The sequence below is a fragment of the Rhipicephalus sanguineus genome, chromosome 4 (assembly GCF_013339695.2).
Source record: "Rhipicephalus sanguineus isolate Rsan-2018 chromosome 4, BIME_Rsan_1.4, whole genome shotgun sequence".
Lineage (NCBI taxonomy): Eukaryota > Metazoa > Arthropoda > Arachnida > Ixodida > Ixodidae > Rhipicephalus > Rhipicephalus sanguineus.
Genome location: NC_051179.1, coordinates 27,420,218 through 27,436,954, shown reverse-complemented (window position 1 = coordinate 27,436,954; position 16,737 = coordinate 27,420,218). Strand labels below are relative to the sequence as shown.

General features: G+C 43.2%; 1 protein-coding gene across 1 annotated transcript in view; it reads right to left on the bottom strand.

Annotated features, from left to right (window-relative positions):
• Nucleotides 1-16,737, bottom strand: part of LOC119389671 (uncharacterized) — a 324,685-nt gene that overhangs the window by 4,307 nt on the left and 303,641 nt on the right. The window contains 15 exon segments of the mRNA XM_037657032.2: nt 256-494; nt 1,188-1,330; nt 1,810-2,113; nt 2,760-2,822; nt 3,677-3,796; nt 6,301-6,384; nt 6,546-6,668; nt 7,722-7,850; nt 8,611-8,718; nt 9,279-9,395; nt 10,056-10,274; nt 11,234-11,362; nt 12,049-12,156; nt 12,931-13,050; nt 13,257-13,340. Of these exon segments, the coding sequence (XP_037512960.2) occupies nt 256-494; nt 1,188-1,330; nt 1,810-2,113; nt 2,760-2,822; nt 3,677-3,796; nt 6,301-6,384; nt 6,546-6,668; nt 7,722-7,850; nt 8,611-8,718; nt 9,279-9,395; nt 10,056-10,274; nt 11,234-11,362; nt 12,049-12,156; nt 12,931-13,050; nt 13,257-13,340 (2,090 nt within the window).

The following is a 16,737-nucleotide window of genomic DNA, read 5'->3' as shown; positions in this document are numbered from 1 at the left end:
TAAAGCTTGAACTAAGCTTAAGAGCATCTGGGTGATGCCGCAACACTGTCGGGATTCATGATATGCTACTTAACTGGATGCCAAATCCAGTTAATGACTTGAATGCCTGAATAAGGAGCTTCAGTGAAGGCTAAAAGACTGAAACAAGCCCTTCTACGAAATATTCAAGGCATTGATCTTGCTTTTCGACTTGCCATTCCCGTAAACATGGAATACACAAACAACTGTCTCAGCGCGACTGCTTCCAACACTTACAGGTGGACACGATCCGAAGCAGACTCGAATGTTGCACTGGAATCGCAGGTTGTTGCTGCTGGGAAACTTGAAGGCATTGAAGCGTGCCATCAACACCTTGTTCTCCGGATCGTACTCCCAGTTGTCAAATATCGACCTGTCGGTGGCACAGCCGTTGGCGTCTGTCACCTCGTACTGTGTCTCTTCCTCATTGTCCATAGTCTTGGCAATGCAGCCACGTGCAAAGCCACCGTAGATCTCTGCAAGGGGCAGAGCGTCAAATGATTAGCTGTGCTGCCAAATGTAACGTGATATGCTTTCTCGGGGTGGTAATTCAGCAAAAAGGAAAATCGCGCCATAGTATGAAGCTTGTTACAGCACAGCCCACAACGCAACGACGCCTACATTACAACCAAGATAAATCACAAATGTACCGTATAAGCCAGTGAAAAAAAATTTGCTATAGGTTAGGAAGATGTGTTCTGTTGATTACGCACACACAAAAGCCACACACAAATGCACTTTGCATCATCTTTAATATGCAGTCATGCGATCAGAGTAACCACACGAGATCAGTGTTGATACATATACGTGAATAATGAAACAGTATGAAAGATGAGAGACAGACTAAAAGTGCACTTTCTATTTTCAAGCCTTTCACCTTGTCTTGTCTTTCGCTCTTTCTCATTATCAACATTTGCTTCCATGTAACTGATGCTGTCTTTTATCTTGCAATACCGGTCTTATCACAGCATTAGAGTACTCAATAAACTAAAGCTTGGGCAACTAAATTACTGTATTTTGTTATTCCTGACAGTACTCATTAAGGTTTGACTCTGAGGGTTGTATAGCGCACTTTGCCCCTGTACGTTGCATTTTAGGCCACCTCAGTGTGCTTGCTTAACACTGTTTATTAGTGCCAAGCTCAAATGGATATTTCTGCAAGGTCATACCATGTGGTTGAACTGTGACTTTGAGGAGCAGGTCGTCTCCGATCTCAGCACTGCTGACCTCCTTGCCGTCCACAGTGCAGATTTGCATTTGACAAGTTGGTGGAGGACCCGTGTTGGCGATCGTGCCAGATGTGGTAATCATGCTGCAAGAACAAGATTTAAAATATATACATGTAAGTTTTCAGGACGTGACGATTAACAGAGATAAAGGGAAGTGTAAGCAGATGATGCGATTACCGTGTGTGCTACAACTTGCACAAGTCATCTTTTTAAAACAGGGCCTCAATGGGCATGAAATATGTAGTAGTGCCAAAGAGTCTAGCAGTTGTAGAAGAAACAGGTCAATGCAGGGAAGCTACACAAGAACCGTAATACTTTTCTGGCACTGTTTTTTTTTCTAGAAGTTCTTAGCAACACGAATTCAAGATATTGATCAGTGAAAATTTGTCTTGTAATTTCTGGTTTATTAAATTACTTCTAATTAGGCAAGCTTTTTCATTTTGGGGCAATGTACACAAATTAATTAAAGAATTATAAGTATTTTTTTCATGCCCACACATTAAGAACTTGTTATACGTTTTTGTTTTTATTTAACTTGAGAAAAAAGAGAAGCGAGATGTACCTGACATTGAATCCCAGGGTCACAGTCTTTTCACCGGTGTTGTAGACACACTTGATGTGGTACGCCCGGGCACGGTACGTCACCAGCTTGGGGTGTTTCTGGATGACCAACACGAAGGAGGCCTCCCCGTTGATGTGTACCAAGCCACAGGTGTTGAAGAGCACCTTGAAGTCGACCGTCTCGCGCTCGCTGCTGGTCACGAGGCGGCGGCACTGGGCGTCTTGGCTGTGGCCCTTGACGTAGATGACTCCGTTGAAGCTGTCCAGCTGAACCAGCACTTGTACTCCATCGGCCAGGCACATAACTGCGGAGAAAGGCACATGTGGTCAGTCTAATGAGAGGCACCCACGAATGGAATCAGCCAGTAGTCGGCGTTTGCGGCGTACTTTTTTTCTGCCGAGGAAGCAGCCAACTGGGTGATGTGTAACTTGGAGTCTATAAATGTGAAAGCTATAAGTACTTCGAAACTTTACAACAGAAACAAACAGCTCTAGACATGGGAGGGTGATAGAATGACAGACAGGGCACTGAACTAAGTGGTTTATTGTTGGGAAATGCAATATATACAGAAGGTTCACACAGAAGACCAACAAGCAAAAAAAAATAAAGAGACCACAGCATCTGCACGTCCTATCATTGTCCCGTGTCTAGCACTGTTCGTTTCTGTCGTAATTATGTACCAACGAGCCAAGTTAGGTGCACTCCTGCACTTGAAAACTTAATTTTCTTGTTTCTGACACAAGTTCACGAAAACAGCCAAGTTAGGAGCAAGACCTAGCATAAAAATTTGCGTATTTAAATGACGGTGGACGATGACAGCGCGACAGAGAAGCCGCAGCCGCAAGCCATAAATACCCAGTTTGAGAACAGCCACAGTTTGGCTACCTCTGTGCGACATTATCGTAAGACCTAAGTGAAAGAGGCAAGGAATGGGAATCCGGGTGTCATACCATCAAGGCCACCTGGAGGAATATCAGGACCGGGAGGTTCTGTCCGTGGTGGGGGAGGAACTCCTGAGGGCAAAAGAGGAAAGGCGTGTTTGCTGTGTCCGCGATAGTGCGCCTGGTAATCAGACTGCTGTTAGTGAGCATGTGCGCACTACTTCTTAAATGGTAGTTCTCAATGTGCTATCGTGTTATTCACAATGTAACTATGAGCCTGTAAGCTTCGGGCAATGAACGATGTTATCCCTTAATACCCTTAGCTATTAAGTCCCTGGCATAGGCACAACAATGGTGACAAAGATGAGATGTGAACTCATGCAGGTGAAGCTGAGATATCTCATATTAAAGTGCTTGATCAGAAATTTTCACATTATATTTCTTTGACGATTAAGTTATGGCCAAACATAGGAGGTTACTGTGGCTCCTGAGACTTCCTGCCTTCAAGAAAGGCTTATGCATGTGGCCTAACAGCTTCTTCATAACCAGAAAAATATAAGTTAATCTTTCTGTTGATCAATTGAACAAGTTGTTTAATATTATGAGCTTCTAGCTATTGAAAAGTGCTCGGAAGGTAACTGATGAATCTCTGTATAAATTCTGCAATAGCTTTTCTTTCTTTTTTTTTCATTTACACGAGAGAATGTTTTTTAACATGCAGTTCAATATCTGAAGCTGCATTTCTCTAATTTTGCATTTGACCTCAGACAGTGAGAGTCTAATCAAAGCTATTCAGAAAACAGGCTTTTGGCAGTGGGCTGAAAGAGCCCAGACCTGTAGAGTGTGTGTGTATTGAGGGCTAGCGCTGAGAACATAATCTGTAGTTACAGGAATGAGGCATACACTGTCTGTAGATTTAGCCTGTTGACCTAGAGAGAATCTCCGTATTACGTGCTGTTGGTTTAACAGCTGGCTATCGTACACACCTCTGTAGCAGCCGTGAATCTTGTCGTACGGGTCACCGACGAGGTCGGGAGGGCAGACACATATGGCGACGTGGTTTGTGACTGTGCACAGTGCGCTTGGACCACAAACGTGGCAAGGTGCTGTAAGTGAGAAGCAAAAACAAATTGATGAGTTGAGCTGGCCAATACTTCTTATGTCAGAGAAAAATTTTCAATCGATTTCGATTCCTTTTGCCGGAATATTGATGTCATTAATAGACCATTTTCAAGCACACGAGCACCACCAACGGACGCGCAAGCGCTCACGGGAAAAGTGTGTACGCCGCAGCAGCCGCCGCGACGAGCGCGCGGGCCTCGCGCTGACGCTTTGCGCTTGCGCCGTGCCAGGACATCTTAGGCGCAGTGAATTTGGCAAGGTGCAACATGTGACTGCGCAATTCAATCACGAACTTCAGTGTTTAGCTGCGACGGCCTCTCGACGATTTCCATCTGTCCCACTGTTGCACCAGCTGAGCGGCTCAGAAGCGGCACCTTTTACTTATTATTTTTTTTTGCGCCGGTGCGCCTTACGGCATAAATGAAAAAAAAAACACAACTCGGTTGCCTGTGAAGTGCAGGAGCGGTGTATGATTCGCAGATGCATTTAATTGGAATCAACGTCTATCGACATCGTGTAGTCGGCATTTGGGGAAATGAGATATATTCACTGCGTCGCTCGCACCATATATGTAAAGAACGATAACTGCCTACTAACCTTCGTTGGTACTACAACTACAAGTTGGAATAATACTTGGAACAAAGAAAGAAAAAAGCAGTACAAGGAAGAAAACGCATAAACCATCTAGCACTAACCCACAACTCAAAGTTTATTTTAAAAAAGCATATATACAAAATTGGGGGTGCATTGCGCATGTCATAATGAGGCACAAATAGTCAAAGAACCAAGGCGCGTGTTCACGGTCGATTAATAAATTTGAATTCCTTGTGTTTAAATGACTGAGATGGTTGACTGACACATCGTGCCGCGTTATTTGTGACATGATATGCCTCCAAAATTTCTCGCGTTGTCTGATTAGGTTGATGGTACAAAATTACTGTGCTTTCGAAGATGGGATTACATTTGCATGACTGACATAGCGATGTAAGATGACACGGCTCCATTAAGTGAATTTCGACGCTCGCTGAGGCGCATGTTAATACATCGACCAGTCTGGCCAATGTATATGTGGACACAAGAAAGAGAAATTTGGGGTGAACTCCTACACAATTGACGAAACAATTGGCATGCCTCTGACCGCATTTTTTTTTGCCCCCTGCAGAACCCTGGCGACATTAATGCGACTAAGCTTATTTGGGGCGGCAAACACAACCTTCACCCCCACATCGCTTCCCTAAATTCTTCAGGCCATGCGACTTCTTATAAATATGTGGAATAACTGCAATATTTCTAGTTTCTTCATTATTCACGGATGGTGGACGTCCGTATTAATCTTTCTTTGCCATGAGAACCGATTTTCGCAAACCGATGCAACGATACGCAGGATATCCCGCCTCTTTAAGGCGATCACTTTGCAGCTGGAAACTATTGCTCATCTTATGTGCGCAAGTTTTTTTCCAATGCCGTGCGTAACCATAACATCACGATTCCTCGTTTAACAATATTCTAATGCGACGACGCGAAATTAAACACCGATTTCGCTGAACGCGGACTATACTGCCCGCAGACATGATCCGCAGTGAAACTTAAAGGCATGAATCAAGAAACTGCCAATTATCAGAGTAAGGCATCTCGCAAGTGAATTCTACTCCCATCCCTTTTCCTTTTTCTTTAAACACGTTTAGAATGTGCTCACTTCTTTGTGCATCGCGTGACTTGTCAATTAAAATCAAATAATCATCTTATATCTGAACACCATAACACCTCTACCGTTTGGTTAACTTAAAACCGGTCACAAGCCGCTATGGCATTAAATGCCATAGCGGCTTGTGAACAAGTAATCATTGAATAAATACGAATTCGGTGTTCCAGCTCACATTGCTCACAATAGCACGTTTTGACTGCATCTATCGGCACGTGATAATTCGCATGCCGCTTAACTGCTACATCCGGTATACATCCGCTCGGTAACACCTACACTGACTGCATCATTCCTTTCACATTTCATACGTAGAGATACATGCAGGTGCGTGCAGACGTGTAGTATTTAGGATTTAATAATAGTCAGCCATCAGCGACGCGTTTTTTTCGTTTGGTGCTCCCACAGCGCCAACGAGCAGCGAGCGACGGAACAGCCGGCGGGCTCGCCGTACACACTTTTCCCATAGTGCTTCGCGCGCCCGCGGGGGGTTCTGGGATTGCTTGAAAATGGTCTATTGAAGATCAATGCTAGTCGCTGCAGTAATAAAACTATGTTTTTTATGCAGCAATTATCACAATCATTGTTTGAAAGATACTGTAACACTACTAGTAAAACACTGATTTGACAGTCCACGCAATAAGCGATAAATGAGCTTTGCAGAATGCAACAATGAATTTTGATCTGCACTGAACCAATGTAAAACTGACTGGAGTGATACTTGGAGGTGGGATAATAAAATCAAGCTTTTGGCTTGTTACTTTCTAGTAAGAACATGGAGATAATTACGTATGCACTGATGAGTGTTGACGTCACACTCCTTGTCCAAGGGACAATCATCGTTGGTTCGGCATTCCTCTGTGATTCGTTTACCTGGAACGAAAAAAACAGGGTTATCGTCGAGCATGGTCAGTCAGCTCAGTACAGTGTCCCCCAAGCAACATTCACGCAGCAACAGTCACCATATGCAATTGGAGAAGGGTGGCTTTGTTAAAGTGCCACCTCTGCAATTAAGCGTATCTTTGATTACTTACATCCACCAATGAATGGATCACCGACGGTGCCAGGGGGGCAGACACAGTCATAGCTTCCTGGCAAGTTGACGCACTTCGCTCCAGGTGCACATGGATTGTGAATTGTGACACATTCGTTGATGTCTGAAAATGGGAAAAGTGGGTAAGGAAGGCGTTAGGCGTTAATGTGCGCAACGGACAGCGCCGGTGTGTCACGCCATCACTTTTCTGTCTTTACAAATTCTTCCCTATGCGCTGACGCAGAGGAAAGCAAAAAGCTTGATTCATTATAGGTACACCAGACCCTCACTAAACAGAAATCTCTTGAACGGAATTGCTGCTTAAATGGAACAACTGCCTCTAATATGATTGGTTTAATACTTGAATCCTGCACTCTTGTTCATCTCTCAGTAAATGAAACTCCTGTTAAACGGAAAATATTTTGCTGGTCCCTTCAGATTCTGTTTAGCGAGAGTCTACTGTATTTCATTCAACAAGGTTTTGATGATTGTGTTTGTTGGCGCAAGGGCCAGATGTGGCTAAAGAGTGCCACACAAGTTCAACTAAGTTTTCACCATCACTAATATTAGCATGTCGTAATGTCAGAGGACTATGCCCTTGTTTTCACTAAATTAGCATTATAGAATGCACAGAGAGATTTCCCACTCCTTGCAAGGACTTGCCACCTTGTGATCTGCTGATGCATAGCTAGATATTAACTACATACTATATCGTGGATTCGTTATCCAAGCTAACAATGTTGTATTTCATATGTGCTTATTGATCATAAGTGCATTTGCAATCAAAACTCAAATTAACAAACCGGTATATAATCGATTATCAGATGTAACGAAGTAAATCTAGCGTCAGAATGATGTTGGCATGTAAAGAATATATGCTTATAAAGGAGGTACTTGTGTTTCAGATGAAGCTTTCTTTCAATAAGGCCCAACACCCATCATCATATTTTATCATGCTGCCATGATCTGATGCAGTGGGACACCTGTAATGGTCACACATGCATTTTATATCTGGATCGATAATATTTTTCCTCACAGACATCAAAACATTGCTTATCTACTTTCTTCTTATGAATTGCTCCTTCCTTTCTGTTCTCCTTGCAGGCAAGTTAATTATGCACATTAGTGGGTGGACAATGGCTCGGGAGTGCTGAAAAAGGCTGTCTCGCCCGCTCACCTCGACAAACTCCGTTAGGCTGAAGCTCGTATCCTCGTGGGCACACACAGAAGCCCTCTTGTGGGCCAACATAGATGCAGTCTTCGTTTTGAGAGCACGGGTTGGTGGTCGTGCAGTTCCTGCTTGTCACTGGGGGTTGTACAGAGATACAGAGAATGAAATGAGGTCAGGGAACGCAATTAAAGATGTTTTATTTTCCACTTAGAAGTACTAAAACATGCCCGCACAGAGCGAATGAAGTGTCAGATAAACAGGACAACCTGCTCACGGGCCACTTGCGTGACAAGAAAATATCGTAGATCTCGTGTAGCGAGTGACAGAGGAACAACAGGGCTTTTATAAACAACTTTCATGCTTGTACAATTTCTGATTTAGATCAAGATATCGAATGCTGGCTTGCTAACATTTCAGAACATGCGGATAACACCTTGCTATATTAAACTGAAGGCTGCACGTGTCACAACGTGCTAATTTTGTATCTGCAAGTTTCAATGCACTTAAGTCTATTGCAGCTTCTCTTAGGTTGGTTCATCTAATATTATTAAGACGCTAATAGAATCAGGATACATACAGCCATCTAGCTGTAACCAGTGGCATACGCACACAAAGAAGTGATACATTTTAAGTACGGTCATGCTGGCCTACACACGAACAAATGAGACTGACCGTAGTGTGCTATATGCTGAAATGCTGCATAAGGCATGGAAAAGATCAAATAAACTGAGTAATTGTGCACATAGAACGATACAGTCATAGCTTCAATAGGAAGGTGAAAAAAAAAGCAGCAAGGAAACATGATTGGTAATTATGTAAAATAAAACATTGCAAAATAGAGAGGGCACGCAGAAAGACCCAGATACAGTGCTGATTGGTAAGATGGAATACGTACAGATACAGTACTCTCCAACACGGTCATAGTTTGGTGGGCATCCACAAGTGCTGCTTGAGAGACAGACGAGGTTGCCAGGGCAGTTGTAGTCGACTCCACAAACCTCCACTGTAGGAGAAAGAATGAATGATTCTCGCATTTAGTATACATGAGAGGGCCCGTACAGGTGATTAATTGCAGTCAATTTGCTTTAATCTAAACTTCTGGAGACAACAAAATTTTTCTTTAATTATTAAAAGCTTGAGTCGTCTAGCGGTGAATAAGAAGCGATCTTAAACAGAATCATGGATTACACATACAAATACATGGACACCATTTTAAGACGAAATTGGACCAGAATTGGTATGTGGAAATAATGTGCATACAACTTGATCCCTGCAAAAGTGACGAGCTGTCACCAATTTATAGTGGCGCTGTTTGCAATACACGACTACTTTAATGTCGAATGTCAATTTCCAGTGTTTTCTTGCTGTATTTTTGCGAGCTGAGAAGTTCTAATAACCACGAAGTCAGTGTGTGTTCAATATGCATGAAGAAATATAGTTGACCAACCAAGAACTCTGGCCTTTGTTTGAATTCAAAGAATTAGTGCTAGTAGAATGTATTTGCTGTGAATACAAAGCTTTGTGAATTGCACCCAAAAATATGCAAGATAAAATGGCAATTACCTCGCACGCAGCGCACAAGTGGGTTGCCAGTGTAGCCCGGAGGGCACACACATACAGTCTTGTGGTTCTCAACTCGGCAGACAGCCTCAAAACCGCAGGGATCTTGAACACATGGATCTGTGTTGAATGCAAAAGAGAGCGAAAAGGTAATCAAATTAAAGTGCTATTGCATATTAGCCTTGCACTTCCAATCTTACAGAGTCATTGACAGACTCACTGAGCATGCGATACCCTTATAATGTTGTGAAACTGGAACAAATGGACGTATTAGAATAGGGATGTTTGAGCACAATGTATCTGAGCATTCGCTATGAATTCTTTCATACTCTCAGACGGGAAAATAACCTAATCTGACTAGTGCGTGTCGCTTACCATGACACTGCCAACAACGCATGTTCTCGATATACTCATACGCCGATATTTCAACAGTCTTTCTGTGTAGAGCCAATAACTGGTAAATTTTTTTTTTGTCTACCCAGTGTTAATAAGTGACTGATTCGACTTCAAGATCAACAATGACGATCATGCTATACTTTATGGTCAGCCACTGCTGGTTAAACACAGAAGGTACAAGAAAGAAAGAAAGAAGGAAAGAAGCAGGGAATTTCAAAATACAGCTCTTTTGCTAGCACACAGTCATCAAAGCTATTTGTCAGTCATCTATCTGTCATTTAAAGCTATCTGCCAGGCAGGCCACAGCCACTCCCCTTTTCATTCTTCAAGCTGACACATGTTAGCGAAGTAGTATTCGCCCCCAGCACAAGTGAAAAGCCTCACCATAGCAATCTTGCTTTCCGAGGTCACACGCCTCGTGCAACGGGCAGTCATCGTCCGTTGTGCAAATTGGCTTGGGTGGCTCCCTGGGCAAGCAGTCTCCCCTGTATGGGTCACCGTGGGTCAGCTCGGGGCACTGGCACTCGAAGGTTCCTGGCAAGTTGATGCAGCTTGCGGTCTTGGAGCAGGGTGGCGGTGTCAGTTCCGTGCACTCGTTGATGTCTGATTTATAAAGGTGGGCAAAATACACGAGTGGTTAAGAGAAGAAAAAAGCGTGGTCATCCTCGAAAATAATTTAACTCTGCGACATTGCTTGCTAAAACCAGATATTATGGAGGCATACTGCAGTGAGGAGAGTCTAAATTAATTTTCACCGTCTGGGGTTCTCTAATGTGCACCTAAGACTGAGTGTACGGACATTTTTGCCCTTCACTCCCATTGAAATGTGGCCACTGCTGCAGCAAATTGAAACTGCAACATCATGCGTGGCAATGCAACTCTATAGCCATTTAGCTATCACGATTGGTACATGACATATCAAAGAAAGCTGCTCAAGGTTGGTCAATAGAACAGGGACGTGTTACAAAGTAAACCACTCCTCTTAGATATAGAGGCAGACAGGGCCGTAACTAAGGGGGGGTTGAGGGGGTTCTGACACCCCCCGAAATTTTTTCATTCTTTCACTTTTCGGGTGATAGTCAAATATTTGCATGCCTTCACAGCGACCACGAGTTGCCAAAATTGGCTGTTCTACACACAATCACCCCCCCCGAAAAAAATCCCTGGGTACGGCCCTGGAGGCAGATACTGCTATTGCTGAAAGAAATCCTGCAACAACATTTTATGCTGCGTAAAGAGCCCAGCTTCAGGTAATGCAGATATGGAGGCAATGCCCCTGTTGTTAAGAGAAAAGCACACTAAATAATATGCTGAATGCTGGGCATGTCAGGGCTTCAATTTGGAATTGGAAAACATTGTAGCGCCAGCAGACAGGGACAGCCTAGAAGGCACTGACAAGACAATGCACTTTGTGCTGTCAATGCTGATCCTTATTCTGCTCTTGTTTGTTGGCGCTGAGATATTTTCCAAAAACATTAAATAAAAAAGTGACGAAAACTGTCACAAGAAATGCAGTTATTTGTTGCCCTTGGCCAATGGTGCAATTGTTTAGTTGCACTCACCTCTGCAGACACCATTAGGCAATAACCTGTAGCCACGAGGACACACGCAGAATCCCGTCTGCCTTCCAGTGTAGACACACTCCTCATGTTGTGGGCACGGGTTTGTCGTCGAACAGTTCCGGCTGGTAGCTGTGAAATTCATGACATTTAAATACCAGTAAGTACCTCCAGTTGACTTCGACTGGTTTGTACATCAGTGTGGAGAGACGAACTAATGATTGTACCTCGAACGTAGTTTCACCATTTTACTGCCAAGCTATACCATTAATAAAAAAAGCTGACGGTGCAAGCGTAAAGTTTTGTAATGGCCTAGTTCGAATGACACTTAGATAGCAATTACATTGAATGAGTGATAAAAGAATTCTTTGGACTATGGAAGGCTCAATCAAGCACACATCACTGCTGTAAGGTTCAAGCATATTGGTGTAATGAAACATCTTAGAAGATTTGGAAATATTATTTGGACAGGGTGGATGCATATAAAGTAATTCTTTGTTGCAATGGAAAGATAATTTAACCAACGTTTACCACTTTTGCCATTAAGTGCAGTGACACAATTAACATCAAAGAAACAAAATTACGCGAGAAGAAGGAACCCCCATACGTATGCAAGCGAGGACGGTCCTGTTTATGCAATAACTAAAGTATTTATCAAGACAAAACACTTTCAGATGTGCTACATTTCATATCTGGTGCAAGTGACAATGTCAGCAGCCTTAAGCTAACCATGATGTTTACGGTTTTGCAGTTCTGGTGGGATGTGCGCAGAATGCTAATTCATTTCATAATGTGACCCCATTGCAGGCCGAGCTTACCTATGCAAAAGTCATATTTCCTCTGGAAAGTTGGTGGGCAGCCGCAGTAGCCGCTATCCATGCAAAGCAGGTTCCCAGGGCAGTGGAACTCATGTGGGCATCCAACCACTGTGGAATTGCAAAGTGGCAGACAGTGGTTAAATGCAACTGCATTAATGTGGTTGATCACAACTCTGTTAGCTGTTATCATTTATGTATGCTAATCACAAACTGCTATCCATTAGGACACCTTCACATACCACTGCACTCCTTGGTGATGCTAAAACCCATAAATGGAAAAAGCAGTTCTGCTTCATGTTAGGATGGTTACAATGAATGTGAACACATAAGTCGCTTTTAAAGTAATAATACAAGAAGATAGCCACTGTCATTGCTTTCATATAAGGAATACATACGAAGAACAAGGAAAAGTTTTTAAAAACAACTGCTTTGTTATGCCGAGGAAGTTGATATCTCAGCACTGAACGCTGATGCGAAGTTTAATGTTCTAACAAATGAACATTCCAATTATTTGTAGGCCGGAGACCACAGTACAAATATCGATAAGACATAAAAAATGGTGATGGGCTTATAATATAAAAGACAACAGTGGTATATATGCTTACCATAACATTAATGAAACGTCCAAGCAATAGGCTTTAATGCGAAAAATCATTTTCTTTTGCATGAGGCAATGCTCCAGTAATGCTGCGTAAGAAGCTCCGTCTAATTACACACTGCGTTGAACTTGTTGAATTAGAGAGCTTTAGTTTGAAATATATTCACCACCACTGTAGCACACGTGAAGATGATAAGCGTAGTTACTGAAGCAAAAGAATAAAACTGTACATAAAGTACACAGTTAGATTACAAAAGGAAAGGAAAATTTGGGAAGAACCTTACATTTATAGCAGTAGTTGCGCGGGTTTCCGGTGTATCCCGCAGGACATTCACAGGTAGCTTTGTGGTTGATTGCTCGGCAACGTGCGTGTTCTCCACAGGCTCCAGGCACCAGGCAGGGATCTGGTGATGACAACATTCAATATTTGTTGATTGATTGGCATCTCAAAGCAAGACTTAAGCTATTAGAGGCAGTGTTCTAAGAGCTATGGATTAAACTGGAAGCCTGGAGTTTTTCGTTGCGTAAACAAAGCTCAGCACTCTGCAAGCATTTTTATGTTACTTGTACAGTGCTGAGGTAGCCTATTACTTTGCACAAGTGTACTCACCGTAACATTTCAGCATGTGAATGTCGCAAGCCTTGCTATTGGGACAGTCGTTGTCATGTGTGCATTCTCCCTTGGGTGGTTCACCTGAGAGTGCAAAAAGAAGCAGTCAATCGAACAAAAAATACTCTTATCATCATGCACAACTCTGCACTCAATTGTATTGACTGTAAAGTTGCAACAAAAATGCATTACTGTTTTGTTTTATATATCAACTGCTGCTCATTACTGTAGTGTCGCCGCCGGAGGTACCGTCCGGCGGGCTAGGAAGGCGGCTCAGCGCCGGAGCGCCCGCAGTTGCGTCAAGACAGTCGGAAAGCGGGGATGGGACTGAAGTTTATTAACAAAGAGATTTGGTCATCCGATTTTGTACAGGGAATACCCGTTGTGTGGCGCTCTGCGTCACACAATCAAAACCGAAACTGGTAAGACGCGACACCACATCATCTCCCCCTAAAAAGGAAAGGAGTTGTACTCTGTATATGACATTATACAGTGGTAAGGCACTGAAAAGTTTGTATGAAGTAACACGTTGGCACACAATCCTTGAACATCTTGTAAGAAAATGCGCAAAAATAAGTAACATCATTATACAATAGTTATCACATGTAGGAATGTATTCTTTATTAGGACAATATTTATGTGACCAGAGTTGACGTAGACTTGATGTAATGAATTTTTATTTTTATTGCATGAGCCCATTTATGAACTAGTATAAGTAGTAATTAGGAACTTAATGTCAGTCACATGTTCCCCAAAAAGGATTATGTAGTAAGTAATATATGAAAGTAGTATATAAAGTGGTATATAAGCAGTATAGTAGTATGTGAAACATGAGTATTATGAAAAAATGTATATATATATCAAGGAACGTAGTCCTTGTATCGAGTCGGCTTTCTTCGGTGCCGTTTGGGACGAAGGGGACGGTCAGTAGAGGAATTTGAGCCTTGGGGCTCACCTACACGCTCATCGGAGAGCGAACGCGGCAGAGTTTCGAGATTTTCCGTAGGCGGCATGTTAGTCGACGTATCTATCCCCCCTTCGAGAAACGTTGCATTGGGGCTGGGCACATCAGCCGATTGTTGTGAAGGTGCCTGCAAGGTGGTTAGTGGAAGTCGCACTAACTGTGGAACTGCAGAAGAACATGGAGGTGGGGAAGAATTATGTTGATGCATGGACGATGTGTTAGGTGGAGGACATGAATTCTGCTGTGGCGTTGCATTCTGCTCGGCATGAACAACTACCAGCTTTGATGCATTCCAGACGTTGCCATCACTAAGGCGGAAGGAATCGAATCCAGTTTGACTAAGGATTGTATAAGGACCTCTGTATTTATTCTGCTTCCCTGACAGACGAACTTTAACTCTAAGGCCCACTTGTAGCTTGGGAGGTTTTGCTCCACGCTTAGAATCAATGCGTTGCTTAGTTGCCTGTTGCTTGTGGAACACTCGTGTTCTCACAGGATCCAAACTTGGCGAAGGAGCGGGAGAGTTCGGGTGTAACCCTGCAATGTCAATTCCAGAACGCGGTTGGCGGTTATGCAGAAGTTGTGCAGGCGACAAGCCTGTAGTAGCTTGAGGCGTAAAGCGATATGTGCCTAAGTACTCTGTTACAGCTTGTTTCAGTGGGCGGCATTCAAGTTGAGCGAGCTGAATTTGCTCTTTCAAAACACGGTTGAAGCGTTCAACTTGACCGTTAGATTGTGGATAGTAGTTCGAAGAGCAAATATGCTGTATGCCTCTGTCGGAGAGGAACTTCTCAAATATTTGAGATTTAAATTGAGGACCGTTGTCCGTGACGATTGCTTCTGGGAAACCTTCCCTACTGAAAAGTGCTGACAGAAATGTAATTACTGCGTCTGAAGTGACTGCATGGGTAAAGCAAACCTCAGGCCACTTAGAGTGGTAGTCAACTAATGTGATTGCAAATCTGCAGTCGAAAGGAGCACGTTCGAGTGGACCAACAATGTCCATGCCTAGCTTTTCCCAAGGTTTGTCTGGCCATGGAACAGGCTGTAAGGGTGCAAAAACTGGTTTAGCAGATTTATCTGCTGTTTGGCATACGACACAGTCGCGAACTGCACGTTCAACTTGGCTATCTAAGCCAGGCCACCAGTATCGTTCTCTAAGTCGCTGCTTAGTCCTGACAATTCCAGGGTGACTTTCATGAGCCAACTGTACGAGTTTATTGCAGAGTGAAGCAGGAATGCTTACTCTATCTGCTCGGAAAACTAAGTTGTCTACACAAGACAGCTCATTTCTGATTGCAAAGTAGGGCAGTAGTTCTGGCCGAAGAGATTTCTTTTCTGGCCATCCGTTAGCAATGTATGGAATTACTTGTTGCAAAGTAGTATCCTCAGCAGTTGCTGCCTGTAGATCAGCTTTACTGATGCATGGAGTGACAAGCGAGATTATCTCTTCTTCCAAGTCTGGTGAGACTGGAAGTTGCAAAGGCAGACGGGAAAGGGCATCTGCTACAACATTATTTGAACCTTTGCAGTACTGTACAGTGAAGTTGTAGTACAAAAGTCTGGCGCACCAGCGTGAAATGCGTAATGGGCGTCGGCCCTCTGATCCAGCAGAAAGTAATGTAGTAAGTGCTTGATGATCAGTGCGTAACGTAAAATGTCTACCCCAGAGGTATACATGCCATTTCTCGCAAGCAAAGAGGCATGCTAAAGCTTCACGCTCACCAGTAGAATATCTGCGTTCAGCAGGTGACAAGGTTCTCGAAGCAAAAGCAATTGTGATTAACTGGTCACCTTTGCGTTGTTGAAACACAGCACCCAAACCTATGTTGGAAGCATCAGTCGTTATGACTATCGGAAGCTTCTCGTCAAAGAGTTGAATGACTGGGTTTTCAGCCAGTACTGCTTTGATACTGTTGAATGCCGAATTGGCTTCATGCGACCAATGAAATGTTTGGCCTTTGCGCAACATGGAGCGCAGTGGTTCAACAACGTCAGCATAATGAGGAATGAACTTTGAGTAATAGCCAGCGAGACCAAGAAATGAATGCAAGGATTTACAATCTGTAGGAGCAGGTGCATTAACGATAGCATGCACTTTGGACTCAAGAGGAGACAATCCTCTGGCACTGACATTGTGTCCTAAAAATTGGATTTCCTGGACAGCAAAGACACATTTGTCGTTTAGTTTCATTCCTGTGTTGCTTATGCGGCTTAGTACTGCTTGTAAATTAGCATCATGTTCAGCACGCGTTCGACCCCAGACCAAAATGTCATCTAGGTAGCATAGTACTCCAGAACAACCTTTCAAAATGTCTGACATCATTTTCTGAAACACAGCAGGGGCAGATGCAAGCCCGAAGCAGACTCTACGGAATCTGAACAAACCATCATGCGTTACAAAAGTGGTTAAGTCCCTACTTGATTCTGACAAGTTAACCTGATGGTATGCTGATGCAAGATCTAGCTTTGAAAAGTAAACAGCACCTGTAAGTTGCTGGAGAAGTTCTTCGATGT